The 27,210-nt window shown below is 40.3% G+C and overlaps 1 protein-coding gene across 1 annotated transcript; it reads right to left on the bottom strand.

Moving 5' to 3' along the window:
• Window positions 1-11,160: 11,160 nt before the first annotated feature.
• Window positions 11,161-22,598, bottom strand: slitrk6 (SLIT and NTRK-like family, member 6). The gene is made up of 2 exons (XM_010886676.3): window positions 22,113-22,598; window positions 11,161-14,706 (listed from the first exon to the last, which is right to left on the bottom strand). The coding sequence occupies exon 2, from the start codon at window positions 14,688-14,690 to the stop codon at window positions 12,177-12,179; it is 2,514 nt and encodes an 837-aa protein (XP_010884978.2). The 5' UTR covers window positions 14,691-14,706; window positions 22,113-22,598; the 3' UTR covers window positions 11,161-12,176.
• Between the last annotated feature and the right edge of the window lie 4,612 nt (window positions 22,599-27,210).

The following is a 27,210-nucleotide window of genomic DNA, read 5'->3' as shown; positions in this document are numbered from 1 at the left end:
CCTGCACGGAGCGTCCTCATACTGGGAAGGGGATGTGGGGGGCGGGGTGGAGAAGGTGGGGGGCTAACTCCGGTTCTCCCTGCAGTCATCACCGACCTGACAGGCCAGTCTCCTGCAGAGAAGGGGGGGGGGGGGGGGGGGGGGTGTTTGCAGCAGAGATGAGTGGGTTGCTGGGTTCGTAGGGAGGGGAGCAGTAGAACACAGCAGATATGGATGTCAGCAGACTGTCAACAGTGTTAGCCGTGTCCTCTTCACCCCGGCACACCACGCCACATTCAAATCAAGCTGCCTCGGAGAAAGGCCCCGGCGCGCATCGCAAAAACCAGGAAATGACCCGACACCTCAAGTCGGTCGTTGCTTTCGAAAACGAAGGCTTGAGATAAGCCTGAGTGCGGAGTAAAGTGCATCGCACACAAGCTGTGCACGTCCAAAGGGTGCTTGTGAGCCCGAATTAAGGGTCCAATCGACAAACTGAGGCGTGAAAGTTACACTGTACTTCGGAAAACACAGAGAACCCTGGTGCACGCTACGCCGGCAATGGTCAAATGCGTGTCAGATGTGGCCGGCGAGCTAATACAAATGGCAAAGTTCTTCATCAGTCTCGACAATATACCTTTTCTCCCAGCCTACCCCTCACTGTGAACACAAGATTCTCCGGCTGTATGAAGAACACATGTTTTGGCTTCTGTCATGGTGGAATGTCGAAGTTAGAGGCCCACCACAGGGCCTGTCTGTGCAGCCGTGTGGCCAGGGTCACGTACTGTAGAGGCCCGACGATTCATCTCCTAACAAGTCGAAGCTCACAGCGATGATGACGTGAACAGCGTGCTCAGTGCTCACTGTCCCCTGGAACACAAATCAACCAATCAGCACAACGGGGGCGGTAACAAGACAAGTGTCAGATAATGTATACCGCAACTTCAGTCTCATTTAAAAAAAAAAGGGGATCTGGAATCTATTAACAACGTATGGGTGAGGGCTGACTTAATTGTTTACTTTGCGATGTCAGAAGTACAGCGTATCGGGAACGCCTGATTCTTCTGCTAAAGAGACATGCACTTAAAACTTGATAGACAAACAATTATAGAACAATTAGTAGAAAATTAGGATTCCTAATTTCTCGCAAGCATTCACACTGATCTAAACAACTTTTTAAGGTGTTTCCAATTGGATGGGTGGCTGTTGGAAAATCATTTGATGTGGCAAATACTGTACATAGTGAAAGATCACATTTAACAAACATTTGTACAGAATGGATAAGATGTCATGAAGTGTATTGTTGTGGTCCTGAGGGAAGCATATACAGTACAACTACTGTGTACATTACTGTGGGCATATCAACCAAACTGAATAATGTGCATTTGCACATTTGGAATTCTGCAACAGTAATCTATTTGGGCGATTGGCATAATCAGAAACATCAAACATACTTTCGTGACTAATAACAAATTAAAAGTATTATAGATAAGGTAGCTGTTGTTTCAGATTGAGATTGCATTTTATACACTCATTATCAAACGGTACACTCAGTACTGTTGATGAAAAATACAGGTATTTCCTGAAACAAGCCCGGTTAATTATGTGTTTTGCACTGTGATTCTATGCATAGTAGCCATGAAGGACAATCCAAGTATTTGTACTTGTTTTATACATACATACGACGTAGGTTGGCAAACTCCAATCATTAATGGTCCGTTGTGTTTCAATCTGAAATGATCTTGCAACCTTGAAGAATGGCAAAGCCTTCCGTTTTATGTTTTAAGAGCAAAGGTGGGAGAAAAAAGAAAAAAGCAACATGCAAAGTTACACCATGATGTAGAAATGGAGAAACAATTTCATGGAAACCTTTAGCAACATGGATAATGACTGCCAACAGTCAGCGAATATTACAGACCTATACACATCAGAAATATATCAGAAAATATTGAAATATTGTGAAGTGACAGAATGCTACATTATGGTTGGTGATAACCTGGCAGACATTAGCCAGTCAACTTGACTGTGGGTGGTGAAGATTGTGATAGGATTTATGATCATATTGTTCATTAATACATTTAAATGTGACCAGTGGGTCAGTAAAAAAACTGTTGGGCCAGGTTGGCTGTGTCCAGAGTTTTAGGGGAGAATCTAAACCAAAGATTAGATTCTTTGGTTTAGACAGCTAAGAGTCATCAGGCCAGGTCGTCCTGAGGCATGGCCGTAGGGCTCAGGTTGTCCTAAGATCCTACAGGACACCTGAGAAATTAGAGGCAGCATTCCTTAGATTCAACATGATACAAGATAAGACAGGACTGGAAACACTAACCTAAGACCCATGGAAACATGAAACTGAGACGGGGGTCTAGGGACAGTGTTGACCTATTCCAAGATAACCCAAGACTGGGCCGATAAGGCAGGAAACAGCAAGAACCGGACCACCCAAGGGCAACAACCGACCACCAACCACCCTGAGACAAGGCAGAGCATGGCCCTATAAAATGATCTTCTTTAACACCCACCCTTGAGGGCAAAAAGCCAAACTGAAAGATCTTGTCAGTGACTCAACCCATTCACATCAAGAGTCTGAAATGACATAATGCAGCCTCTTAGGGACAACAAGTGGGAACACAAGTATGCTAGTGACTCATCCCCTCTAATAGCACTGGAAAGAGGGTATCTCAGTGGAGAGAGGGGAGCCTGCCAGGCAGAGACAGAGAGGGTGGTTTGTCAATCCAGTGCATTTCCGGTCACCTTCACACCCCTGGGCCAGACTACACTTAATCATAGGCCCCGCTGAGAGATGAGCCTCCACTACAGGCTTAAAATTTTCATCTGTGCCATGTTTCTTCACATGGATTGATAGGTCATTCCACAAAAAGTTGGCTTCATGGGAAAGAGCCATGGATTCGGCTGTTTACTGAGAAATTCTAGGAATGGTAGAGGCCTGTGTCGTAGTAGCATGTGCATAGGTCTGTAAGACCCATTCAGAAAAATAAGTACAAGCAAGAACAGTCTTTGATGTTCACAAGCATGGATACTACAAATGATCTTTTAAGGCCACACAACACAGGACCAGCTCAGAGGCATACATTGGCTTACATTGAAGACATCCACATGTACGTTACCACATCTTTACAAAAAAGCAATGCTCAGTGCTAAAAAAACTATTAAAATAAATGTGTTCCACCATTGATAAACATTTAACATGGTTAACTGTTTAAAAAAAGAAAGCATACACAATATGTACAATTGAGTCTGAGTTTGCTTCAGACCTACATCATGTGATATAGCCTTTGGAAAGTATCTGAAAAACGGATTATTCTAAAGTGATGAAACACAGTCAAGATCTAAGGCATGTTTACCAGAACATTTCTGCAGAGCTATGAGCAGCCCCTATACAGAAAGCCTCAAGATCCACGCCCTACAGAACAGAAAGTATAAAGCCTGATTAAGCAGATGGATTGGGTGAAGAAGAAAGACAGAGGGGAAGAGAGAGATGCTCTGGCCATTTCTTTGTGCAGTGCGTGACTCTGGCTTGTCAATGAGATAGCTGGGGGCAAATCACAGATAGTATAATGTTGGCAAACCATTAAACATTTAATTGCATCATCGGCTGGCTATAAGAAAGGGTGCTTTACATTCCAGTATCGGGTCATGAAAGAGCATCAGTGATGTAGTGAAAGATCCAAATACAGAATTCATCTAAATGGGTGATTAGCATTGTAATGTTATTGGAAACACTGTGGGCAATCTCATATTTTTACTGTGTGATCATCCTACGATAAAAATGCAGTTAGCAATTACTGGCCATGGGTGCGACATCACCAGGGCGTCTTTTGTCTAAACGTGAACATGCAAATGAAAGTGCACCAAGTTGAACAAAAACAATCTACATGTATCTACTCTTAACGTTGATATGTTCATACTAGCCTAATGTAATGCTTCCATTCATATGTGTATGTTTAAAATATACACATGCACAGTTTGCATAAGTTAACCTGGGTTTAAAGGAGAGGCATGGGGATACAGGGGTTTCTATTCAAAACTGTCATACTTCTTGGTCAGTCAAGATATTATACCAACATTAAGGCTTTAAGACCATTCTGATTTTAAGTTTATTGGAGGACACGGGAGAAGGGAAAGAATTACACCGTAAATGAACTTGAAAACAGAACATGTACACAGAACAATGTACAAAGGAACAGAATCCAAACAATGTCCGACAAACAACATGAGGAATGAAGAAGAACTTAAATAGGGAAGGTGAAGGCAATAACAACAATGACCAGGTGTCCGTGGTCCGTGCTCCCTGGCTCTTTCTGGAAAAGCCCCTAGACTTATAATCAAAAAAATTAGGAAGATATCTTGTCAATTAATACCAAAACTTCATTTTGTTAATGATTCAAGCTAGAAAGACAAGACCAGATTTTATTCATATGGTTAGGTGATCCCAATTAAATATTCCTAAACATGTTTCTATTATGACTATATTGAGTAATTAACTGTAAAAAAAACTTGATCTGATCATGATCATGCTAGAAAGATTAAACCAGCTTTGTTACACATGTTAATCCAAACGTATTGTGAAATTCTAAAATGTTCATATACGATCTGTTGAACCATTCAAGAGACCAAACCAATATTGAGTCACATGTTTAGGCGATCCCAATTAAACATTGTTAAACATTTATCAATTTTGACTACATTAATGAAGGTAACTTGCATAAATACCTTTAATTATTCTTAAAAGAGAATGTCTTGAACCATTTAAGCTAGAGGGACCAAACAAACGTTGTTTCACATGGTTTGTCTATCCCAATTCCTATGTCTTAAACATTTTTAATGACACTGCATTTACTTATGTCAATTTATTTTCTAATGGATAATTTCATTTCACAGTTGAGATGCTATCTACTTAAATATTGTTGATGATAGGATCCTACAAGAAGCTTGTAAATACAGCTTCTTGTATTTCCAGGTCGAAAAGGAAGGTTTTGAGTGAGGAACAGAAGGGTTAAAATTACTAATTGAATGCAAATTGAACAGAGACCATAGCAACGCTTCTGTTCCTCACTCAAAACTTTCCTTTTCAAATTTTGGAAAGGAAAGAAAAAGGTGCAGTGGTCACTTAATTTGTTCCGGAGCTGCATGCCTCACAGGACTACTTAAAATTAAGTGAATAGATGGTAAAGCAACAAAAATAGGCCACACAAAGTACTGACCTGTTTTAAAACAACACATTTTTGTTATGTTTCATTTGTATTCATGTTTGTCTGTCTTTACAACAATGTTTTATAATGATTTTTGAACAAATAAACACATGAATATACATAGCTTTAAAGGTGAAATTGGTCAGTTCCTCCCTCTAGCGCAAGGGTGCTAAACTTTTACCCTATGAGGTCTGGAGCCTGCTGGTTCTGTTCTACCTCATCATTAATTGCAATGAGGAAATGTAGTGGAACTGGCTTTGAGGCCCAGAGTTGAATTTGAGGGCTCTAGAAATAATGTATTTTAAACTTTAGATAGCCTTAACAGCTAACTAGATAGCAACAATCTAGCTAAAACATTTGGTTTGGAATTACAGTTTTATAGCTTATCTTGCATGTGATGACCTATTGAGCAAACAAAGCTAATTACCATGTTTAGCCTATATGAGCTAACTACAGTAGATAACATATAGCTAGCTTAGTGTTTTAGCTAACGATATGTGTGGTTCAGAAATAAAATGTTCATGGCCTATCTTGCCCATGACAGAGATGCATGAATACCTTTCTACTAGGTAATTAGCTTGCTACATAGATGGAGAGCTTACCTGTAGAAAAAAAAAAAAAAAAAAAGATTTTCAGACCTATTTCATTCTGCATTCTTGAAAGCAATACCAGTATTTGTTTATTTTGTATTCATAGCCAGACCCTCATCCTAAACAAGAGAAAATTATCTGTAATACATTCAATCAGAGTGTATATATCCAGACAATAACAAACAAGTTCCCCATAATGCTATAATTAGCATTTTTCTGTTGCATTTTTTTGGTGGAAATCTTACAAATGGGTCCTTTAAACAGTTTTCTTAGGTGTCCAAATACTTGCACAGTGTAATATCTGGTGCCAGTGCTTTTTTCATGTTTGGTTAAATTCCTCCCACAGAACTTTGCGCCCTGTGGGATAGTATTTATAGTTTAATCACAACTGTAATGTGTGCGTTGTTGGTCAAATTAAATTAAAACAATACTGGTTGATGTGCCATGCTTTTTTATGTCTAGGTTGTGACGTATTTCAAAGACTCAGCCTGATCCTTTGGCACGTCAATAAGTGAATGTGACCTTTCAAAGGCTTGTCAATAACAGGTATTACGTTGGAACTATTATATGAATACAACTGTGACATTTAATGTGCTGCATGGTCCTCCTATAGCAAATATTAGCTTAGTTTTCTTCTCCAAAACACATTGTGTGGTTTTGTATTAATATATGTGGACATTTGGCCTGGAAGACTTTCTACACGCTAGTTACCAATCACTAAAGGCAACATATGGAAACAGTGTTTAATTTTTAACCAATTGCCCTTGTACTTAGTTATCCATTATAAGAATTGCACTTGATTATATATTTCATACTTTGGACTAAAGTCAGTCAGACACGTTTTAAATCATACATATTTTATTGCATCCCATGTTGACATAAAATCTTTAGAGGTCTGTATTTTCAGCTGTTTCGACTTTGACTTCCATTGCTGAAATATTAAGATCCACAACGGTTTCACGGCACAAAAAACGAAAACAGATACTTCCGAAGTGAACATTGTTTTGCACTTTGCTAAACGTCACATTGAACAGCCTACTGGAGCACATTTCCTTTAATTCTCAAAGGAGAAAATTGTAAGCTTTACCGTTGGGGATGGTGGTGGTGGTGGTGGTGGGGGGGGGGTTCTATCAATTCTGATGGATAATGGAAGGACCGGAACAGCCTACTCAAGCACCAGCTAGGATGAAAATGGAAGTCATGTTGAGCAGTGAGGAGGGAATTCTCTTGTGTAGTAATTAAGCACCGCAGATAAGCAATCTCAGAAGGGGGTCCGATAATGCAAGAGGAAAATGACAGACTTGTCTTTGCCTGGCAGAGAAGTGGAGAGACTTGGCATGGCATTTTGGGTGATGTGGAGTGACTAGGGAACCCAAGCTTGAGAATGGATTAGACACAAAAGAAATGTTTCTGTGTGTGTGTGTGTGTTTGTGTGTGTCTGGTTGTGGATGCACCCTACAGAATATAGCAATTAATCTAAATTCTACTTACCGAAAATTGACGAGGCAAGTTGAATTTATGATGTATTCCAATATCTCCCAGCCAGGATGTCTTACTTAAATTTTATACTGTGCAGTTGTGCTCAAAAGTTTACATACCCTTGGACAACTGGTAATTTATGTACTATTTGTAAAGAAAACATGAGTGAGCAGGCAAAGTATGAGATTCACATTCAATTGTAACTAAAAGTCTGCATACCCTTAGTTCTTAATACTGTGTATTGCCCCACTTAGCATCAATGACAGCGTGCAGTGCTTTGTAATAGTTGCCTATAAGGCCCTGGATTCTTGCAGGTGGTATAGCTTCCCATTCGTCTTGGCAAAATGCCTCCAGGTCATGCAAAGTCTTTGGCCGTCTTGCATGAACCGCACGTTTGAGATCTCCCCAGGGTGGCTTGTTGATATTAAGGTCAGGAGACTGATGGACACTCCTTTTTCTGCTGATACCACTGGAGGGTAAACTTGACCTTGTGCTTAGGGTCATTGTGGAGCTGGACAGTCCAAGAACGTCCCATGCACAGCTTGCGTGTATAAGAATGCAAATTGTCTGCCAGTATTTTCTGATAAAATGCTGCATTCATCTTGCCATACATTTTCCCCATGCCTTTAGAGCTCACACACCCGCAAAACATCAGTGAATCACCAACATGCTTCACAGTGGGGATGGTATTTTGTTCACTATAGGCCTTAGTAACCCCACTCCAAGCATAGCGCTTATGGTTGTGACCATAAAGCTCTATTTTGGTCTCATCACTCCAAATTTGAGGTTGTGAGGCGTGTCAAGCTGTTTTCGGCATATAAATGGGCTATTTTGTGGCATTGGCGCAGTAAAGGCTTCTTTCTGGCAACTCGACCATGCAGCTAATTTTTGTTCAAGTATCGTTGTAATGTGCTCCTTGAAACAACTGCTACTTCTTTTTCCAGAACAGCCTGTATTCCCCCTGAGGTTACCTGTGGGTTTTTCTTTTCCCGAACAATTGTTCTGGCTGTTTTGGCTGAAATCTTTCTTGGGCTACCTGACCTTGGCTTGGTTTCAAGAGATCCCTGAATTTTCCACTTCTTAATAAGTGATTGAACATTACTGACTGGCATTTGCAAAGCTTTTGATATCTTTTTATATCCTTATCCATCTTTATAAAGTTCCATTACCTTGTTACACAGGTCTTTTGACAGTTATTTTCTGCTCCCCATGGAAATTCACCTTTAATTGCACCTTTAATTTTCACCTGTGTGTGTCTCACCTTGTGTTGTGTATTACAAAAGGAAGGTTTTGAGTGAGGAACAGAAGGGTTAAAATTAAGAGACCACTGCAAATTGAACGCTTCTGTTCCTCACTCAAAACTTTCCTTTTCAACTTTTTTTGGAAAGGAAAGAAAAAGGTGCAGTGGTCTCTTAATTTGTTCCAGAGCTGTATTTTCAAAATCAATGCCAATATTTTACCATTTCTGCCTGGGTATGCAAACTTATGAGCACAACTGTATATATGTGCATACAATACCTCTGTGTATATTTTATACAGTATTCAGACCACTTGACTGTCTCCACATTTTTTTATGTTATATATTATTTATTTTTTGTTGTTGCCAAAAATCAATGCAGAATATCTCATGAAGACAAAGCAAATGTGTTTAGAAATGTGACAATTTATTTAAAATGAATAACTGAAATATCTCATGTACATTATTCAGACACTTTGTCATAACACTTGGAAGCTCATATGCATCCTGTGTCATTTGAACATTAATATCTCTTTAGAACTTGACTGGAGTCCACCTGTGGCACATTTAATTGGACATGATTTAGAAAGGCACAAATGTGTCTATACAAGGTCCCACATCTCACTGTCTCAAAGCATAGATCTGGGGACAGTTGTAAAAAAAAAATGGCAAAGCATTCACAGTTTCCAGGTTTCAGAGTGGGCTCCATCATTGTGAAATGGAAGAAGTTAGGAACCACCAGGACTCTTCCTAGAGCTGGTCGTCCAGCCAAACGAAGGAACCAGGCAAGAAGGGCCTTGATCAGGGAGGTGATCAAGAGCTCTATGCAGAGACGGGAGTACCTGCCAGAAGGACAACTTCCTCAGCAGCACTCCATCAATCAGGCTTTCATCTTAGAGTGGCTGGACGGCAGCTTCTCATGAGGAAAGGATGTACATGACACCTGAGTTTGCCAAACGCCACTTAAAGGACTCTAAGAATTTCAGGAAAAATATTAAAATTATTAGGCCTGAATGCCAAGCACTAAAACTAGCAGAAAAAAGATACCGTTCATCACCTGGCTAATACCCTCCCTATGATGAAGCTGTGGAGATGATTTCAGCAGCAGGGAAAGGAGAACTGGTTGAAATTGAGGGCAGGATGAACATAGTGAAGTACAGAGAGGTCCTTGAAGTAAAACTGATCCAGGGCACAAAGGACCTCAGACTGGGGTGCAAATTCTAGAATGGCTTTGGGACAATGTCTGAATGTCCTTCGGTGGCCTAGGAAAGACAGGAGTTTAAACCTCATGGAAAATACGTGGGGACACCTGAAGATGGCAGTACACCGACACTCCCCATCCAATCTGACAGAGCTTGAGAGGAACGAGGAGGAAGAATTTAAGAAACTGCCCAAATTCAGGTGAACAAAACTTGTAGAGGCATACCCAAGAAGGAATGAAACTGTGATCAATGCCAAAAGCGCTTCTACATCATGGTGAATGAAGGGTCTGAATACTTGGGTACATGAGATATTTAATTTTTTTTACTCTCAATAAATTGGCACAGATTTCTTAAAAACTTGTTTTTGCTCTTGTTTTTGTCAATATAGTGGTATTGTGTGTAGATTGATAAGAAAAAAAATCTACGTAATCAATTATAAATGATTACATAACAACAAAATGGGAAGAGTTCCTGAAATCATTGTGGACATGTATGTACAGGAATGTAACAAACTAATGTCATTAGTGCCTGCAGTGCTCTCAGTAAAGAACAGAACGAGGGTTTCAAACACGTCTTTGTGGATTTTCTAATGTGCTATGAAATCATTTTTTACTTTAAAGTTTAGATCCTTATTTCTAGCAATGACAAAACAGTCAATTGTTTTGACTGTTACTTTCTGGTTTCAAACTGAGGTCTGGAGAAATGTAACTAATCTCAATGAAACCAAGGCTTGACCATCCATCCATTGTGAATGATATCTTTAACCGTGTCTTGAACCTTGTTTTCAACCAAGTTGTGACGCTGCATAAAATGTAAATAAAAACAGCAATGCAATGATGTGCACATCATTTAAACCCTATATTCAATAGAAAATAATACAAAGACAACATATCAAATGTTGAAACTGAGACATTTGATAAGTTTCTTGAAAAATATTTGATGCAAAATTCAAAGTGGTTTTATTTAATGTTTTTGGACACTAGATTATATAATATACAGTGTTGTTTTTTTTTTTTACATTTACATCTTAAACCTTTTTAAAGGCCCCGGAATATTATGAGCACATGGGCAGGAAAATACATTGTTTTCATATTCTTGCGCGATTTGTGAGATGGCCAATGACTAACATTGTTATTCCTGATGTGTAAGGTAACTTGGTTCATCGATGGACATAGTAATATCAATAATAAATACAGTGAAACGCAAAGTTGGGCCTGGCGTGCAAGTCAGAAATAAGACCGTGACTGCCGGTACAGTGTGATGTATATGGAGTATACAGTAATTTGGGGTGGATTAGAAAGACATGAGGACTGATCCAGATTTGACCGATGATGATGACCGAGTGTATTTTCCGTATGTACTGTATATTAAAACCAATTTTGTATTTGGTTACAAAATAAATTAGCAGACAAAGACATCCCCCCTTGGGTTTTGAAGTTCCCAGTTTGAAGACCTCTCACCTATTGTATTGAATCTAACACTTTATTTATAGTTAATCCATTGTCACCTGTACAACACTGAAGGCACAAAATAACATAGAATGTGATATACTGTGTATATATACAACATGTACAGAATAAATAATTGAATCTATCTTGGTATGAAATAAAGCTATATAGTGTGCTTACATAAAACATGTTTTAAACTGAACAGGATTGCTTTTACTCACTCAGAATAACAGTAAAATGCATGTCCTGAAAAAGTGTTCATGCTGAGAAGAACCGGTCAGATGAGATTTGTAACAATGACACACATAGTTTCTTATGAACATCAGAAAATCTGTCCCCTCAGTAGCAGGAAAGGGACAATGATAAACAGTGTCATTCAGCAGTACATTGATTGTCATGCACCATCTTTTGAATGGCATTTCATTAGTGCAACACATTATTTTTTTCTATCTAGATACAAGATGCAATTTATATATGTACTGGGACTTTAAGTGCTTTGTTTAAGGAGAATCCATTCGTATGAACACGTTCCCACTAGTTGCAATACAAGATGTGCTAGTCAGGTAATGCAAAGGATACATCGAATGAACGACAGCACTAATGGGCACTTCATCAATGCAACTCAGACTATGTGTTTCGGGAATAGGCATTGTCATGTCATTGTCTATGGCACATTGAGCATGCTGTTGATGGCACACGATTGAAATAGCCTGGCAGAGTTGGTGGGACAAAATGGAGGACTGCCAAAGATATAAGGTGAATTGGTTTTACCCCTGCAGTATGTGTAAATTTGCCTTCCTACAAGAACATAATCTATGGACAACATATCTGTTTCATCAGCAACTTAAAGTGCTGTCTAAAGGAACAAAATAACAAGAAAATAGATTATTATATATTACATTCTGTGCTACAAATGCCTTGAATTCCCAAGACCACCGTACGATATGCAAGTCTTGCAATGAAAATGACAAAGACAGTTTTGGACAAGGCACTTCTCGAGTTAAATATAAAACAGCGAATTGTGTTTTACATCAGTTAAACGCAGTTTGATGCTCCAGAACCTCCAAATAATCTGGCTCCGTGTGTAGGTTAGCTTTGAGTTCAAAGTACTCATTTTTTGTTTGCTCCACCATGACCTTGCGAGGCCTTGACAACATAAGAGTCTCCATTAATTTCAGTTCCTCATGGTGTCCCGGGGCCTGCATGTCTACTGTTGGTTGTAGCTGGGGCATGTTTTTCCTGAGGTATTCAGTAATCCCAAGCTGTTGCAGTTCCCTAACCCGTTCCCTCTCCAGGATGTTTTTATAAAGAGAGCTTGCATCTCCGAGTGTTACGAACTCAGTCGGGCTGTCTGACGTCACAGCTCTGTACTTGAGATTCAAGCCTGTCAGTGGGGAAGTGTTCTCTGTCTCCATGATTCCACGACAAACACGCTTTGGTTCGTCCAGTTCGTCAAGATCTGTGTCATATTCTTTGTGCTGAGCACAGTAGGTGGGGTTACGGCAGATCTGCACGACGGGGCTATGTGGGCGCTCGTCGTACATCGGGCTTCCTGTCCTCTGCGCCAGCGTGTGATGTGTGGTTTTCTGGCCGTACATGCTGTAGTGAAGGTGGATTGGACTGCTGCTCTCGCGTGGCTGCTCCTCCGTCGTCTTTTTCACGGCCTTCCTTCGCCGTTTGTGCACGAGGAACACCACGATCCCCGCGGAACAGAAGACGACCATGAGGAAGATGACAAGCAAACTGAGAATCAGAACAGAGAGAGGAATGGAGTCTGTGATGGAGCTAAAGAAGCTGTTTCTAGCACCGTCCGGCGACAGCGTGGTCATCACACCCTTGTCCTCATCCATGGGCGGCGAGTAGAACGTCACGAGGCCAGGGCACAGCAGCTCGTGTCTAACAGCCCTGAGGTCGGCTTTCATCAGTTTTCCCGGTGTGTGACACAAAATGTAACCCATGACTGTGTCACTCCTCAGCTTTTCCACCCACTGCTTGAGACTGACTAAGTCACAGCTGCAGTCCCAGGGATTGTCTTCTAAATAAATCTGCTCCAAAGAATGAAGCTGGTCCAGCACATTGCTAACTGGCAGATGCATGAGCAAGTTTCTCCTAAGATTTAGTTTGGTAAGGGGCACATTGCGAAATATCTGCAGTGGTAGACTAGTCAGCAGATTATTGTTCAAAGACAAGAGTTTAAGATGTGGCAAGGGATTAAAGGCTCCCGGGACAATTTCTTTGATAATGTTATATTCCAAATACAGGTATTCAAGGTTGTGGAGGCCGATGAACATGGTGGCAAAAAGCTTTTCAATTCGGTTGCCATTAAGGTAAAGTTTTTTCAAATTGCTTAAGCTGAGAAATGTTTCATTGTCAATATAATCAATTTGATTGTTGGCTAAATTCAATAACTCCAAACCGTCATATGTGACAAAGTCGTACTTCAGCAGCCTCTGAATCATATTCCCTGTGAGCACTAGCTTGGTGGGGCTCTGCTCAAGTATTCCAATGTCCGAAATCTTCTGAATCCCCCGGTCCTGACAGTGCATTAAAAGCCCAGCCACGGGGTGATTGTGACAAGAACAGTGCTCCACACAAGGACTTCCTGGAACAGGAGCAGGCGTCGGAATCTTCACGTCGTCCTTGGAACCCTCCTTTGGAATCTCCACCACTTTGGACGACGGAGTGACCACCATGTCCAAAGACTTATAGGGCTCCTCTAAGTTGATGTCAGCGTGGGAGGGACAGAGAATGTCTCGTTTTATTTTGGCCAGGATGGTGCCCCTCAGGTGGTGCGGGCTGCTACAGACTACCTCCCCAATGGCTGACTGGGCACGCATGTTCTCCATCCAGATCTTCAGGTGAAGGATTTCACAATTACACACCCACTTGTTGTCCTCTAGAAGAAGCTCCATGATGCGTCCAATGTGCTCCAGGAAGCCAACGTAAGGCAGCGTCTGTAACTGGTTCCCCCGCAGGTCCAAGTGGGTTAGCGGTACAAATCTAAAAATGTTGCTGGGAAGAAACTCAATGGCATTGTCGTTGAGGATCAGAACTTTGAGGCGGATGAGTTTGCTGAATGCCCCTGGCTCCACCACACTGATGAAGTTTGTGTCTGCCTGGAGAAATTCCAAATTTACCAGGCCATGAAATGTATCTTCCTTCAACATAACCAGGAAATTGCTGTTTATATGCAGCTTCTTCAGCGAGCCCAAAACACTGAAGACCCCAGGCTCAAGCTCTTGTATGCTATTAGCCCCAAGATGAAGCGAAACGGCGTTCTTCAAACCTTCCAAGTCCTCCGCACGCAACTCCACTATGTCATTTTTGTACAGATTGAGGTGGAAAGGTACAGCTGATGGCACTTTGATTTGGGAGATCTTGGTGATGTTTCTCTGCTCACAGTTGAGATACAATATGCCATCTTTTTCTTCACATATACACAACGAGTCACAGGATTCACTCAAAGATGCCTTGGAGGGTTGGACGTCTTGAAAACTGGCAGCAGCAAAAAATGAGCAAAGGAGAAAAACCATGCAGGGCAGCATTTTCTGTCTGGTGTATCTGCAAAACAGAAAGAGGTTGGGATGGAGGTAGGGAAGGAGGGGTGAGGAAAGTGGAAGAAAAAGGGGGTTGGGTGGATGTCATCATTTAATTGACTTGGAAATATTGCATACAAATTACATTTCTCTCTCTCTCACTATATATATATATATATATATATATATAGTATGTGAATCTATATGTGACTGTGTGTTTGCTTTACAGCTGTCATATATTAATTGGATCATTCCGTTGTGGCAGACACACTGCAGAAAGTATTCTAAACGTTGTATTCTATATTAATCCACATAATAATTCACATTTCCAGTTGCTGCAGGATTATTTTCCTGATGCATGAAACTGGCTAAAATGAATACATGGTATTGTGTCAACATATTGTATATATGTGTTTACAAAAGACGGGCAATGAAGCAGGTTGTCCTAGAAAACACCTACATCTCTTGACTCATTCGTTCAGAACCATGCATATCCTTCTGATCCTGAATCATCTAAGTATCCAAGCACGCATGCCTGATATTTGATATATGTTATTATTTGTATTCATTTTATTTACTTCAACCCTATTCACTTGTAGTTGATAAAACAATTTTATCTTGCTTCTTTCTGCTGTGTATATTAATTAGGTGTAAATCTTAATTAAATCTCAGGTAAATCTTAACTTGAACAGATAATTTTCAAGCCATCAACAATTGCTGCGGGCAAAGACTAAAGAATTACATCCCAGTTTAAGCACCGAACATATTATGAATATCAGCTAAGAAACAGCTAAGAAAGGATACTGCCAATGAAAGATATAAGCCAATTATAGATAATGCAAAGCTTTTATGAAAGCTGGTAATACAGAGAAAGTTTCAAGACGATCCAATGTAAAGTGGAAGAAATAATCATAATAATAAATAAATAAATAACTTTTCTAAATAACGTAACCACTGCGATTGGAAAAAAACAAGCTCTGAGTTAAACCAAGAAAAGAATTGACTGAAACACCTCATTTGATCCTTGGCCACAAACAATGGCTGGAAATTCATGCAATTTCCTATATACACTTATCATATACAGCCCTGTACTCCAGGACACACAGTAGACTTTAGGGATGGTAAGGCATAGTTCTCTTTGGTAGAATTCATTTTAATTATGGATGTTCAGGTTGTCCTTCGGCAGAATCGCCCAAGCGCCTCACTCCTATTTTCAGAATTAAGTGTGTACAGTACACTGCAGCTCATGGCAAAGTGACTACGCCGACCCATTAGAGGTCAGTGAAGCCTTATAAAGTCTCCTCATGCATGTCAGCAGGGCCAACTCATCAGCAAGCAGCTACTGTGCTAACTGTGCTTCTATCTATTGCTCTCAAGTGCAAACGCTGCTGGACAGGCTGCCTGTGTAAGAATAGGGGTTCCGGTCGCGCCCCTTGTCTTGCATCACTGACGTTGTGGCAACATGTCACCGTGGTGACGATTATTCACAAAGTCATGTATCAACCTTGTAAAAACCAAGTCGTGTGATTCAGCAAACAACAGATGAAACACCTATTGGGTTTCTTTCTGCTTGAGAACATTGTTGGTCCATTTAGGTTAATTTGCAGGGACTGATGCTCCTAACACTACTCCTCTTCCCAGAGAACACAGCGGTTAAGATGGCACTGACATTGCTTTTTTTGTACTCTCCCTTGGTAATGGGGAACGACATGCATGCCAAACCCCTTGATCACCATCTCATGTAGCTGCCCTTTTTCTGCCTCTGAGCACTGCAGACGCAGGACATCACAGCCAGTGCTTCCCCCATCGACACTAACGCCCCAACTATTACTATCACGGGTGGTGGTGATGAAAGAATCTTATTTTCTGTTCTCTTCTGTCTTCGGATTTTATTACCTTTTCTGAAAACATTTCTAAAAAGCGTCATCCATTATGCCGAACACTGATGCCCCACCACAGTATTGATATCTGACACAGCGATAGCAGGCGTCGACGATATTGCATCGCGCCTGCCGTAAACCCAGCTCCACTCAGACAGGCAATCTCACAACATACACGCACGCGAGCGCGCGCATGCAAACAGCTGATCCCCTGACGAGATAGCTGTAATTGGTGCCTGATAGACGAAACACCTTGGTGTACACGCCTCGCCACGATAGACACTGCAACATATCTTTACAGTGTGCTCCACCTCGTTGATAGCAAGCATATGCATGATAGGCTAATAATAGCAGCACGACGGGAGAATGGAATCCCCTGGTGAAAACGATTTAGCTCGGCGCGTGTTTCAGTTGGCCTGTTCAACGAATAGGGTGCAGGTATATTTTGCCAGGATTAGCATACAGATGTACCAAGTGACATTAAATATGCTTTGTAACGTAGACATCTGTAGATAGCAGATGCCACATACCTTCCTGTGTGAGATATTGTCACATTACGGGCACACTGCCTTGTTTTGTGCACTTTTTGATTGTGATGTACTACGTCTAATTTAATTAACACCGTGATTAATTATTCTCTTCTGATTTAAACTAAACTTGAGAATGTCACAAACGGCGATTAGGCAGTCAGTATATAATGAAGGCCGCATTAGTTGTCTTTGAGACGATCGTTATGGTGCAAGGAAATGTATAGTATCTTCTTTAATGAATGACCGAAACCACATAAACACGTGAGTGCTCTGAAATGCCTAATATTCTGTCAGTGTTCTTTTTGGTTTTCCTATGGGTTCAAATTAAGCATTAATGCAACTATCCAATCTGTATTTTTAATTATGTATCTATTATACATATTTAATAAAACATATTTGAAACACAAACATAAACACCTCATGTAATTTTCCTCTGCACACAAAGTAGCAAAAGGAATTTCTTTCCAAAGAAGTATCACCCCGAATGACATGTGATGCTGAAATAACCAACATTGGAATCCCTTGAATCTGTTTAGAACCATAACAAAAACTATGATTAAACCGTGTCATCCCAAAACAATGTGCCTCAATGTCAGTGTAATCGCTGTATACAACAAAGACATTACATTTTTCAAGTCATATGCACTTTAATTTGCCAGTCTCAAACATAAAACATGATTCAGTAGTTACGTGTTCCTATGTCAGTATGTGACTAAGGACTTCTGCATGGTGTATACAGTCAGGGAATTTGAAAATGATGTGTTCACCGTAACTATTGACAACTAACTACATATTCAGCTCCATTGTCAAGACATAGTTGTTGAAAGCTAAGGACCACGCTGTCTCCGTAAAGTGTCCATGCTGAAGATGTATAGTTAGTTGTCCAGAAGAAGACTGGAAACTGGAACTGTGGGTTGTTAGTGCTGCGCTTCTGAAGGAAGGCAGGGCAGAGATATAACCAGAGAGCCATGATTGGAAAAGACAAACCTCTGCACCACTGTGTGGTGCATTAATATAAACCTGGTGGAGGACACCCAAGAACCCACTCCACCCCCCAACCGCCCCCCCCACCCCACCCCCCCACCCCCATGGAGTGTTCCCAGGCTAATTACTGAGAGGACAGTTCCATATACCAGGATATTGGAAGTGATGTTCTTGCCCTACAGGAAAACCAAAACACCCACATATACCCATTGGGATTGTCAGTGTGGTCCTCGGCCCTAAACGTCCACGGGTGATAATTGCATTTGCCCACTCAAGAAAGACAAAAGGTCTTTCTTGAGTGTTCCTTTATGACACTTTTGTAAACTTTGTGAGTGTGTGTGTGTGTTTCTGTCCAAAGAGCTACCTTTGAAAATACATCTGAGTTCTGGGACTTGAAAATAAATGAACTTGCTCGTAAATATTAAGGATCCGGGACATGTTCTGCACATGGGTAGCATGCTGTGTTATTTTACACACACATTCAAGTTACCTCTGTTTTTACCTCCCCCTTCTCTGAAGACTCGACCAATCACATCAATGTGAATATTTACACTCTCTGCCTCCTATGTCGATAACACCGCAGGTGGAAGAAACATTCCCCAATTTTTTAAGCAGTCCGTTTTATGCAGGCTACCTGTCCGTTTAATGCAGGCTACCTGTCCGTTTAATGCAGGCTACCTGTCCGTTTAATGCAGGCTACCTGTCCGTTTAATGCAGGCTACCTGTCCGTTTTATGTAGGCTACCTGTCCGTTTTATGCAGGCTACCTGTCCGTCTTATGCAGGCTACCTGTCCGTCTTATGCAGGCTACCTGTCCGTCTTATGCAGGCTACCTGTCCGTTTTATGTAGGCTACCTGTCCGTTTTATGCATGCTACCTGTCCATTTTATGTAGGCTACCTGTCCGTTTTATGTAGGCTACCTGTCCGTTTTATGTAGGCTACCTGTCCGTTTTATGTAGGCTACCTGTCTGTTTTATGTAGGCTACCTGTCCGTTTTATGTAGGCTACCTGTCTGTTTTATGTAGGCTACAGAACCTGTCTGTCGTGACACGGAGGGAGCAGTAAACTGTTGCTTGCTCCTTGGGGTTTCAGGCTGGGTGTTTTGTAAAAGCACTCGTTGACAACTGCTGATGTTAAAAAAATATATATAATATTGATTTGTCACACTAGACCCAGTCTGCAGAAAACCATGGGTGGTTTGTGATGATGATGATGGTCTACTCTTTTCAGTTATGCTGCCATGTAACCTGAATGGCTAAGAACAATTTAATAAATCTGCCTCCTTATTGTCGATGATTGCACAATACATTGTTATATAGTGCCTGTCAATGTCTTGCCTGTTTGATATGTTTCGTCCTTGCATGTAGACAAACTCCCTTTTGGAAAATTAACAAAATAATTTAGACGGCCTGTTGTATGTGTGAAAAAAGATTAATGTTACAACAACGAAGAAACTATGTTTGTTTTAACAGTCTTTTCATGAGACTCATGGAAGCAGTGGTCAGAGGCGGGAACAGTTCATTCTGAAATACCGGATTTGCAGCAACTCTGAACGATCGATGATCTTCCTAAACAACAATACAGTGGAATTGTTTCACTCTACAACCATGAAACATGGGATACATTAACAAACTGACATAATGGTCAGTCTTTAAAACACTTAGATTAGGCATTCAGATGTACCAAATTAGAGTTTTAAACACAGACCTTTAAAATGGAAGATTGAATGCAATATTGAGCTTTTTCTCAGTCAGTATAAGGAGAACAATTACAGTATACGTCCGATTTCATATTGAACACTAGTTTAGGTTCCCTTTGCCCCTTTTAGAGTGTGTTTAACTCTCTGAGAGATGAAAATACATGGGAGCAGCCTCTTGACCTTAATGTCATCATGCTTTTTGAAAGGCTGCTTTTTCTAACAGTTGTCTGCAATATGTGTGTGCTCGTTCGTAATGACAGATGCATTTATTTCATATGAATGATTAACTTATGCCAGACAATACTGAAATGCTTCCAGTAGAGATGGTTTACAGTTCCATTTACTCACCCTGAACCACGACAGTCACTCTTAATCAAGATAGTTGGCATTCCAATTGTTGGACATGCTCCATCTTGTTAGAGCTTGAAAGCAATTACTATTCACTTCCCAAACCAGATAACTGTGACTTGTATATCTAATGTCTGTGTGTGTGCGCTATTTTGGAACCACTCACTATTGTGGACATTGGGAACCAAACTGAACCTTTGAAATCGCAATTAATTTGGCTTCATTATTTGAATTGTCCACTTGTTTTTTTTTTCTGAAAACATTAAATATATGCTCTCTGCAGAAACAAGATATTGTGTAGATAATAATTCCAGTCCATACAAAATCACCCAATGATATCAAGTAAAGAAAAAAAGGTTGTCTTCATAGCAAGCAATCATGTAACCAGGCTACACAAAATATAACGTTTTTGAATAATGTTAGCCTACTTCTGGGGTTTTACACAGAGTATTTTCAATTTCGTCAGGCTTCTTGGTACAGCACAGAATTTCAAACATGAGCTGTTTGAGAGCTAAATGAACTGCCTCTTTTCAGTGAACAGAGCAATATGGCCTTGCTAAAAAGATGAACCGTAACACCAATCACTAAGGTAATCATAATGTTTTTGTTATAGTGACACATTGATTTGTGTCACTATAAATTATGTGATGGAATGCAACCACCAGGTCACTGTCACTAACAAGCAGAGTCATGAGTGGGTTTCTCTCACAAAGGCATGCAGGGATTATGCTAATATGGCTTCAGACCCCAGATTTCTAAAACCGCACCCCAAGTGTTTAGAACCAAAACGCATGATGTCCTGTATTTGCGTTTAAAAAGCATTACAGCAAAATGAACATGTTATTTTGTGTAAAATCGAGTGATATGTTTTCAATATCATTTCAAAACGCCTCGATGTGTTTAAAAAATAAAAGTGTTCAGTTACGTGATCAGGTCTTGAACACTGGATTTTTACAGTTAAACAAATAAATGTTATCTAGATTAGAACAACAACCTCATGATGACCACGTTCTTGTTAGATTTTAAAGCACAGTACATCAATGCCCACGTTTAATGGCAAGGCATGCATTCTAGCAAGGTCAAATGGCATGTATTTAAATTGAATCCACGGTCATATTGTGTAAATTGTACTTTACACGTTTTATTGTGCTACATTTAGGTATATAATTAATTTTATTTTGTTGTATATATTTAATAGGTGATCATATGATCAGTTATAATGCACACCTGAGAAAATCCAATTTTGTTTAGACGTCATTTATGATAGCGTCTAAAATTCAACAATTACCCCAAATGTAGAGGGTTTACGTAGGCTACGCGTAATGTTTGAGAATGGAACATGCATATGTTTTGAATCAGCTGTTTTAAACTAATGGAAATAGTTTGGGTGAGAATTACGACAGTTCAAACTCACTTTAATTATTCCCAGAGACCACAGACAGAGTCAAGGCGTTCGCGAGACCACCCTTAAGGTCTCCCACGAGATTTACGCACGGTTGAAAGTCATTTTTGGCAGCTCTCCAGGTGAGCGCAAGATACCTGAACATGCCGGTCGACCCAAGTGCCCTTTATGTAGCCGTTTTATTTCTACTGCTTTTACAAACTGATGACATATCGAATCCTAACGAGAATCCAGCTTTTAAATGTGAGACAAGAAGTTATCCTATGTATTTCCAGTGCCCATCTTTCAAAAGAAACATGCCTTTGGCTTGAAGTCCCCAGAATGTTTAGACATAGAACAGAGGTATTGTTAGCACTTACAGGCAATATAATAACAATCGATACGTCTGGAGGTTATTCGGAGAAAAGCAAACTCCAGTCCGAACATGTCGAACGGAGGATAAATACCGCACGAGACGCAGGAGGATCAAGTGACTATAACCCATATTCGAGCAGTAAATATTTAAGTTATTATGCTATCTGAAAAAGTAACAAATTAACAGACAAGAAATAGTGAAATGCATCACAGGTTATGGTACAGGCTTCTTACCCGTTGTACGGAGCGAGAGACTGTGTTCAATCCAAAGGATGCTTGGGTTAGAGAGGTTGATCCATCTGGATACTAGAAGATCCAAACAATGTACCCAAAATTAGTTTACTTCGGTTTTGTAGGGGTCTTCATTACAGAACATTGGTGTGAAGTTCAGTAGTGTCCCCTTTTGTTTTTCTAGAAGACTGTCAGCGTTTACCAGTCCGATATCTCCATGATATTACAAAGTGTTCACTTCAACAGCATCATAGACCGAGACAAATTATGTGGATGTGCCAGCCCCACCACTTTTATCTGTGATTAATTCGTGTCCTTAGCTGATCTGGTCATACAACATATTGACCTTAAAATCGTCCTGTCCCTGTGCTATGGGGTGAGTGTTACTGCAAGCCTTCTCGGTTTAATGATCCTTTGTGTAGTTCCTTAAAATGTGCACGCTTTCGAGACACGAAAAGCTCCGGAGTTTGTCAGGGCTCCTCCCCCCCGAGATTCAGTCACTGGTGTTGATTGTATGCTATACATGATTTTGAGGGTCAGGTCGTCCATAAGCCCGATACTATTAATGTAATAAACGTCATTTTACACGAATTTAATTAATAATTAAGCAACGTCACGTTCTAATTTTCTAAATATCATTTTCCTGGATATGCAATGGACGTCGGTGTATTCACTTATTTGCTCAATTTGTGTTTGGTAGGTTTAGGGCTACAGTTATTGGAGAAAAACATATTAACCTGAACTCTAGACTGTCACAATATGAGTGACACTTTCGGGTGTCGCCTAAATCATATTCTGTGGGCCAGTCACCTCTCACAGTGACGTTTGTTTACCTCTCCCTTTTGTCAACCTGTCATATCACCACGCATTCCAGAGCCGTCATCACAGAAGGAATCTAGTGTTGGTCACGCAACTGACAGGAATTGCAGCATCGGAAATAAAATAGTTAAATCGTTATGATTAGCATGCATGCAACATTGTTGCCATTTAATTGAATCTCTGAAACATTAAGATAAATTAATAGCCCCTTTTCTGTATTTACAAACATTGTTTCAAACGGGCATGGGCACTCGTAATGGGCAGTCAAGGGTGCGTGTTTGTGCTGCATTTGAACTAATAGAAGCTAGTGAGGAAGACAGTGGGATAATGTTTTATTTTTTTCACAATATTTTTGGAACTCAAAAACGTTTGTTATCGGTGCAAGATCGGAAGTGCTACTTCAGTTAAATAAAATTATGTAATGGCATCAGCTTGTCTGACCTGCACATGCGATGGGGTTGTCCCATCTGAACTGTGTGATGCCATTTGGGTATATGCGTGTTAGTAAATACAGTTTGACTTCATGCAACATGCGACGGTTTTTAAGGAGAATTCCAACAAATATGTATAATTTGTCTAAGTTCATGAATCTCTTTTAGTACGTTTTGGAATGTCTCTCTGTCCGAGCAACACTAATTCAGGGAGAGCAGGATAGAAGACAAGATAAGAAAACATAAAAATCGGGCTATATCTATTACCTGGCTATTAGCTACACTGAAAAAAATATATGAATCTGTTAACTTTGGGTCTCCTGTTTCACGAGCATTAAAAACAATCCAAGAATTGTCCCCTATGCGTTTATCTATTATTCCTGTTATGTTAAATCCATTAAGTCCTAATACATTTTCAATTGACTGATTTCCATATAGAAACTATCGATCAGTAAAATCTTTGAAACTGTTGCATGTTTTTTTACATGTTTTTGTTACGTGTGTTTAACTGGAACTAGCTATCATGATGGCTGACAACCAGTATGTTGAATAGTATTGCTAGAGAACTATCACAGTGGATTTTTAAAGCTGACAGAATATGTCATTAATGTCCTTGGCGGAGTAGAGTAACTCCTCCATCACAGATGTTGTTGACCTTGTGTTTACCCTTGATTATATGGAGCTTTATGTTGTTGTTGATTTTCATCACATTAAAAATGTTTGTTTGGCAGAGAAACAGTTGTAAAAAAAAAAAAAAAGTCCAAATGTATTTAAAAATGGTTGACCACTGACCTTAGCAGGTTCACTTAAACACATATGATTCATTGCAAATGATTGCCTTTGTTTTAGTAACATGCATTTTCGCAATGTTTTCATGGCACCGGTTCTGGAGAGACATCACGTGATAAAAATGCACGTTGTCATTCAGTGTCCCCCTTGAAAAAAAAACGGCTAGCTATTTGAATAGGCTCAAAACATTGTCTTTGATCATAATTTCATTAGGATAGACCAAAAATTTTACAGGTGATAAAACAACCTTTAGGTGTCCCGGTATTTAAAACCAGCTGCTCTCACTTCACACCATTAGTGGAGACTCTTTGTGGATGGTTAGAGAGGAAGTCTCTGATCCAGAAAACGAGTCCACCATTCACCCCTGAGTCAATGAGCCTTTGTAAGAGAATGTGTGTTTTCATGGTGTTAAAAGAAAAGCTAAAATCTATGAATAAAACATTAGCATGAGGCATAAGCTGCATTTAATTGGTGGATATGTTTGGCTCGAGTATAGTGATAGACTTGTGTTCTATGTACATTTGTGATGATTGAAAGTGAACTAGATGGGGTCTAGAGAGTCGGCCATATGCACTCAGCTGATTGGTTAGGACCCTCTCCCTGCGTTTGCTAAGGTTGGAGTTGAGTCCCACTAGTCTGAAATCCTTTAAGCGAGTACCTCGAGTGTGCAGTTCTTAAGGTATACCACCCCGTTCACAAACATCTATTGCTTCTACAGGCAGCTACCGTCCAAACTGGCAAGCAAACAGCTTGCTGATGGTTGAGCCCCAGAGGAGATTGGCAAGAGTCTTGCAAGTTAACAGTGGGCTATTAATGGTGGGCTATAATGGAACAGGCTGTGTGCATCATGAATGCTCAGCCGTCATATCGAGATTCACTGTGCACGGCCGTATTGTTAGCGTGAACCAACATCCCCTTTGACATTTTCTGACACCTTGTAGAATAAATGCCCTGGAGAATTCAGTCTGACCTGGGGTCAAGAGGGGTATGACTCTTTCTTGGTTGTGTACCAAATTAATAAAAGATGACTGAATACATAAGATATGGAATGGAATGCTGTGAAGACATTGGAAAGTTCATGATGTTTCTCCAAAATGGATGGAAGGGCAATGTTTCATTGACGATGAAAAAAGGTCTGACATGATTTGTCTTCTTAACAATCTTCACCTCAACAAAAGAAAAATTCTATAAGGGAGTGTATGACCGTGTTCATCTGTCATATGTACAAAACTGTGAACTTGGCTTACGTTGGTTCGTGTACTGATCCTATAAGCTGCCTACAGTACCACCACCACCAATATCACATCAGGTGATATTTTGCGTGCGTGTAAATTTGCTTGGAAAAGTAATTATGTTTCCAATTCAGATGATATACTGATCAGCTGATATAAAAACAAATGCCCTTAAATAAGTTCTAACAACAACCTACTGTGTGTCAGAGCCTGCAGCTGACCTGCATTATCACATGCCGTCATGGGCTTGTGTGGTCATGTTTTCCCTTTTTGATGCAGGAGTTATATCCAACTTTCTTCTACCACATCTCATGCATTAAATCACTATGCACTCACCGTATTCCCCCAAACGCTGCCATCGGTTGGTAAGTTTTTGCCCCTCCGACGATTGCCGTGCTGCCCCTTTTGTGTTTCACGAGTGCAATTTGTGTTCTGCAATGTGTGTGTGTATGATTCGGGCCAATGCCCCAGGGAAAACCACCTGGCCACTGGGGGCTGCAAAAAAAAGAAACGGAGCCCTTGAATGCAGCCCAGTCGCTGACTCTTAACGCAGCTCTGCCTTCACCCCCCCTTGAACAGGCACACCAGCCCCCAAATCAGGCCGCGTCAGTAGGTGCTTAAAGGGCCCCCAGTGAAGCAGCTCTGGGCAGCAGAAAGTGGAAGCAGGATACGAGTTCTGGCACCTGTGTTTTTTTTGTTGTTTTCCCGGTTTTCTTTGAATTCTTTCACGTTTGATGAATGTCCTCCAAGGCACAGAATGCTGGCATTGTGTCCGTTCAGTGTGTCTCGCCCTGTTACAATATGCTATTAGCAAAATGTCCCATTAGCTTTTTGTATGGGGTGTTGATTTATTTTAGGTGGATTTTTTTCCTCAAATAAACCGTTTGTTTTTTGCTTTGTGTATTACATTATTTTGTGTTTTGCTACCTTTGCTACCTCAGGGGACATCGTTTCTGCTTAGTAAATTAAAGCAGTGCTAACTTGGTTGCGTGCTGTGACGCTTATGGAACCACATTTATTTTTCCTCAGGTCTCACCTACCCTCCCTGAGCTTTTCTGGACACAAAGCTTGTTTTGTTTTTCCACATAAGTTCCCTTTATCTCCATCCACTGTTTACAGATAACAAATCATTTGCATTAGCTCTGAACGGACTTCACATGTATTTATGCTAATAGACCAGCCACACATTTACATGTTTCGTGCAGCACAGTGATATAAACAAAATGTTTTCACAGTTGGTTTTCAAAGAACAATGTGTATTTCCATACAATACTTAAAACAAAGCCATGTTACACTGCTATAATGTATCCACTCTGTCCTCCATCAGTAACATCCATGGTATTGAATTATGTGTATGTTTGTGAAAGGGGGATATATTCAAGAATTAACTGACGCAATTAATCGATGATAGCATTAATGCTGTACAATGATTTGCACAGCGAAATGTATTGAAGAAACATCTAATCTTTTTCAACATCTGTACCTATTTACAATTTTCTATGTGATGATAATACACAGTGCATGAAATAAGGTGTGACTAAACATAACAATAATGATCATAATGAAATGCAAAAGGGAAACCCTTAGAGATGCAATATAATATTGGAAAATATACCCAACTCACAATGCCAAACCTTACTTCTTCATATTTCCTCCTGATTGGTAGCCTTTGAGGTAATTTTAACTTTGACACAAGTAACATCAAAAAGATACAGCGTGCTACAGCCTAGTGTTTTGTCAAGACATCACAACATAATTCAAGGCTTGTTATTTGGAAAACAATCAGAAAGTAAAGTTAAGCACTGAAGTACTGTTTGAAATATTACGTCG

Source organism: Esox lucius, chromosome 22, assembly GCF_011004845.1.
Source record: "Esox lucius isolate fEsoLuc1 chromosome 22, fEsoLuc1.pri, whole genome shotgun sequence".
NCBI classification, from domain to species: domain Eukaryota; kingdom Metazoa; phylum Chordata; class Actinopteri; order Esociformes; family Esocidae; genus Esox; species Esox lucius.
Note: the sequence above shows the minus strand (reverse complement) of the source record. Positions and strands in the feature narration are given on the sequence as shown.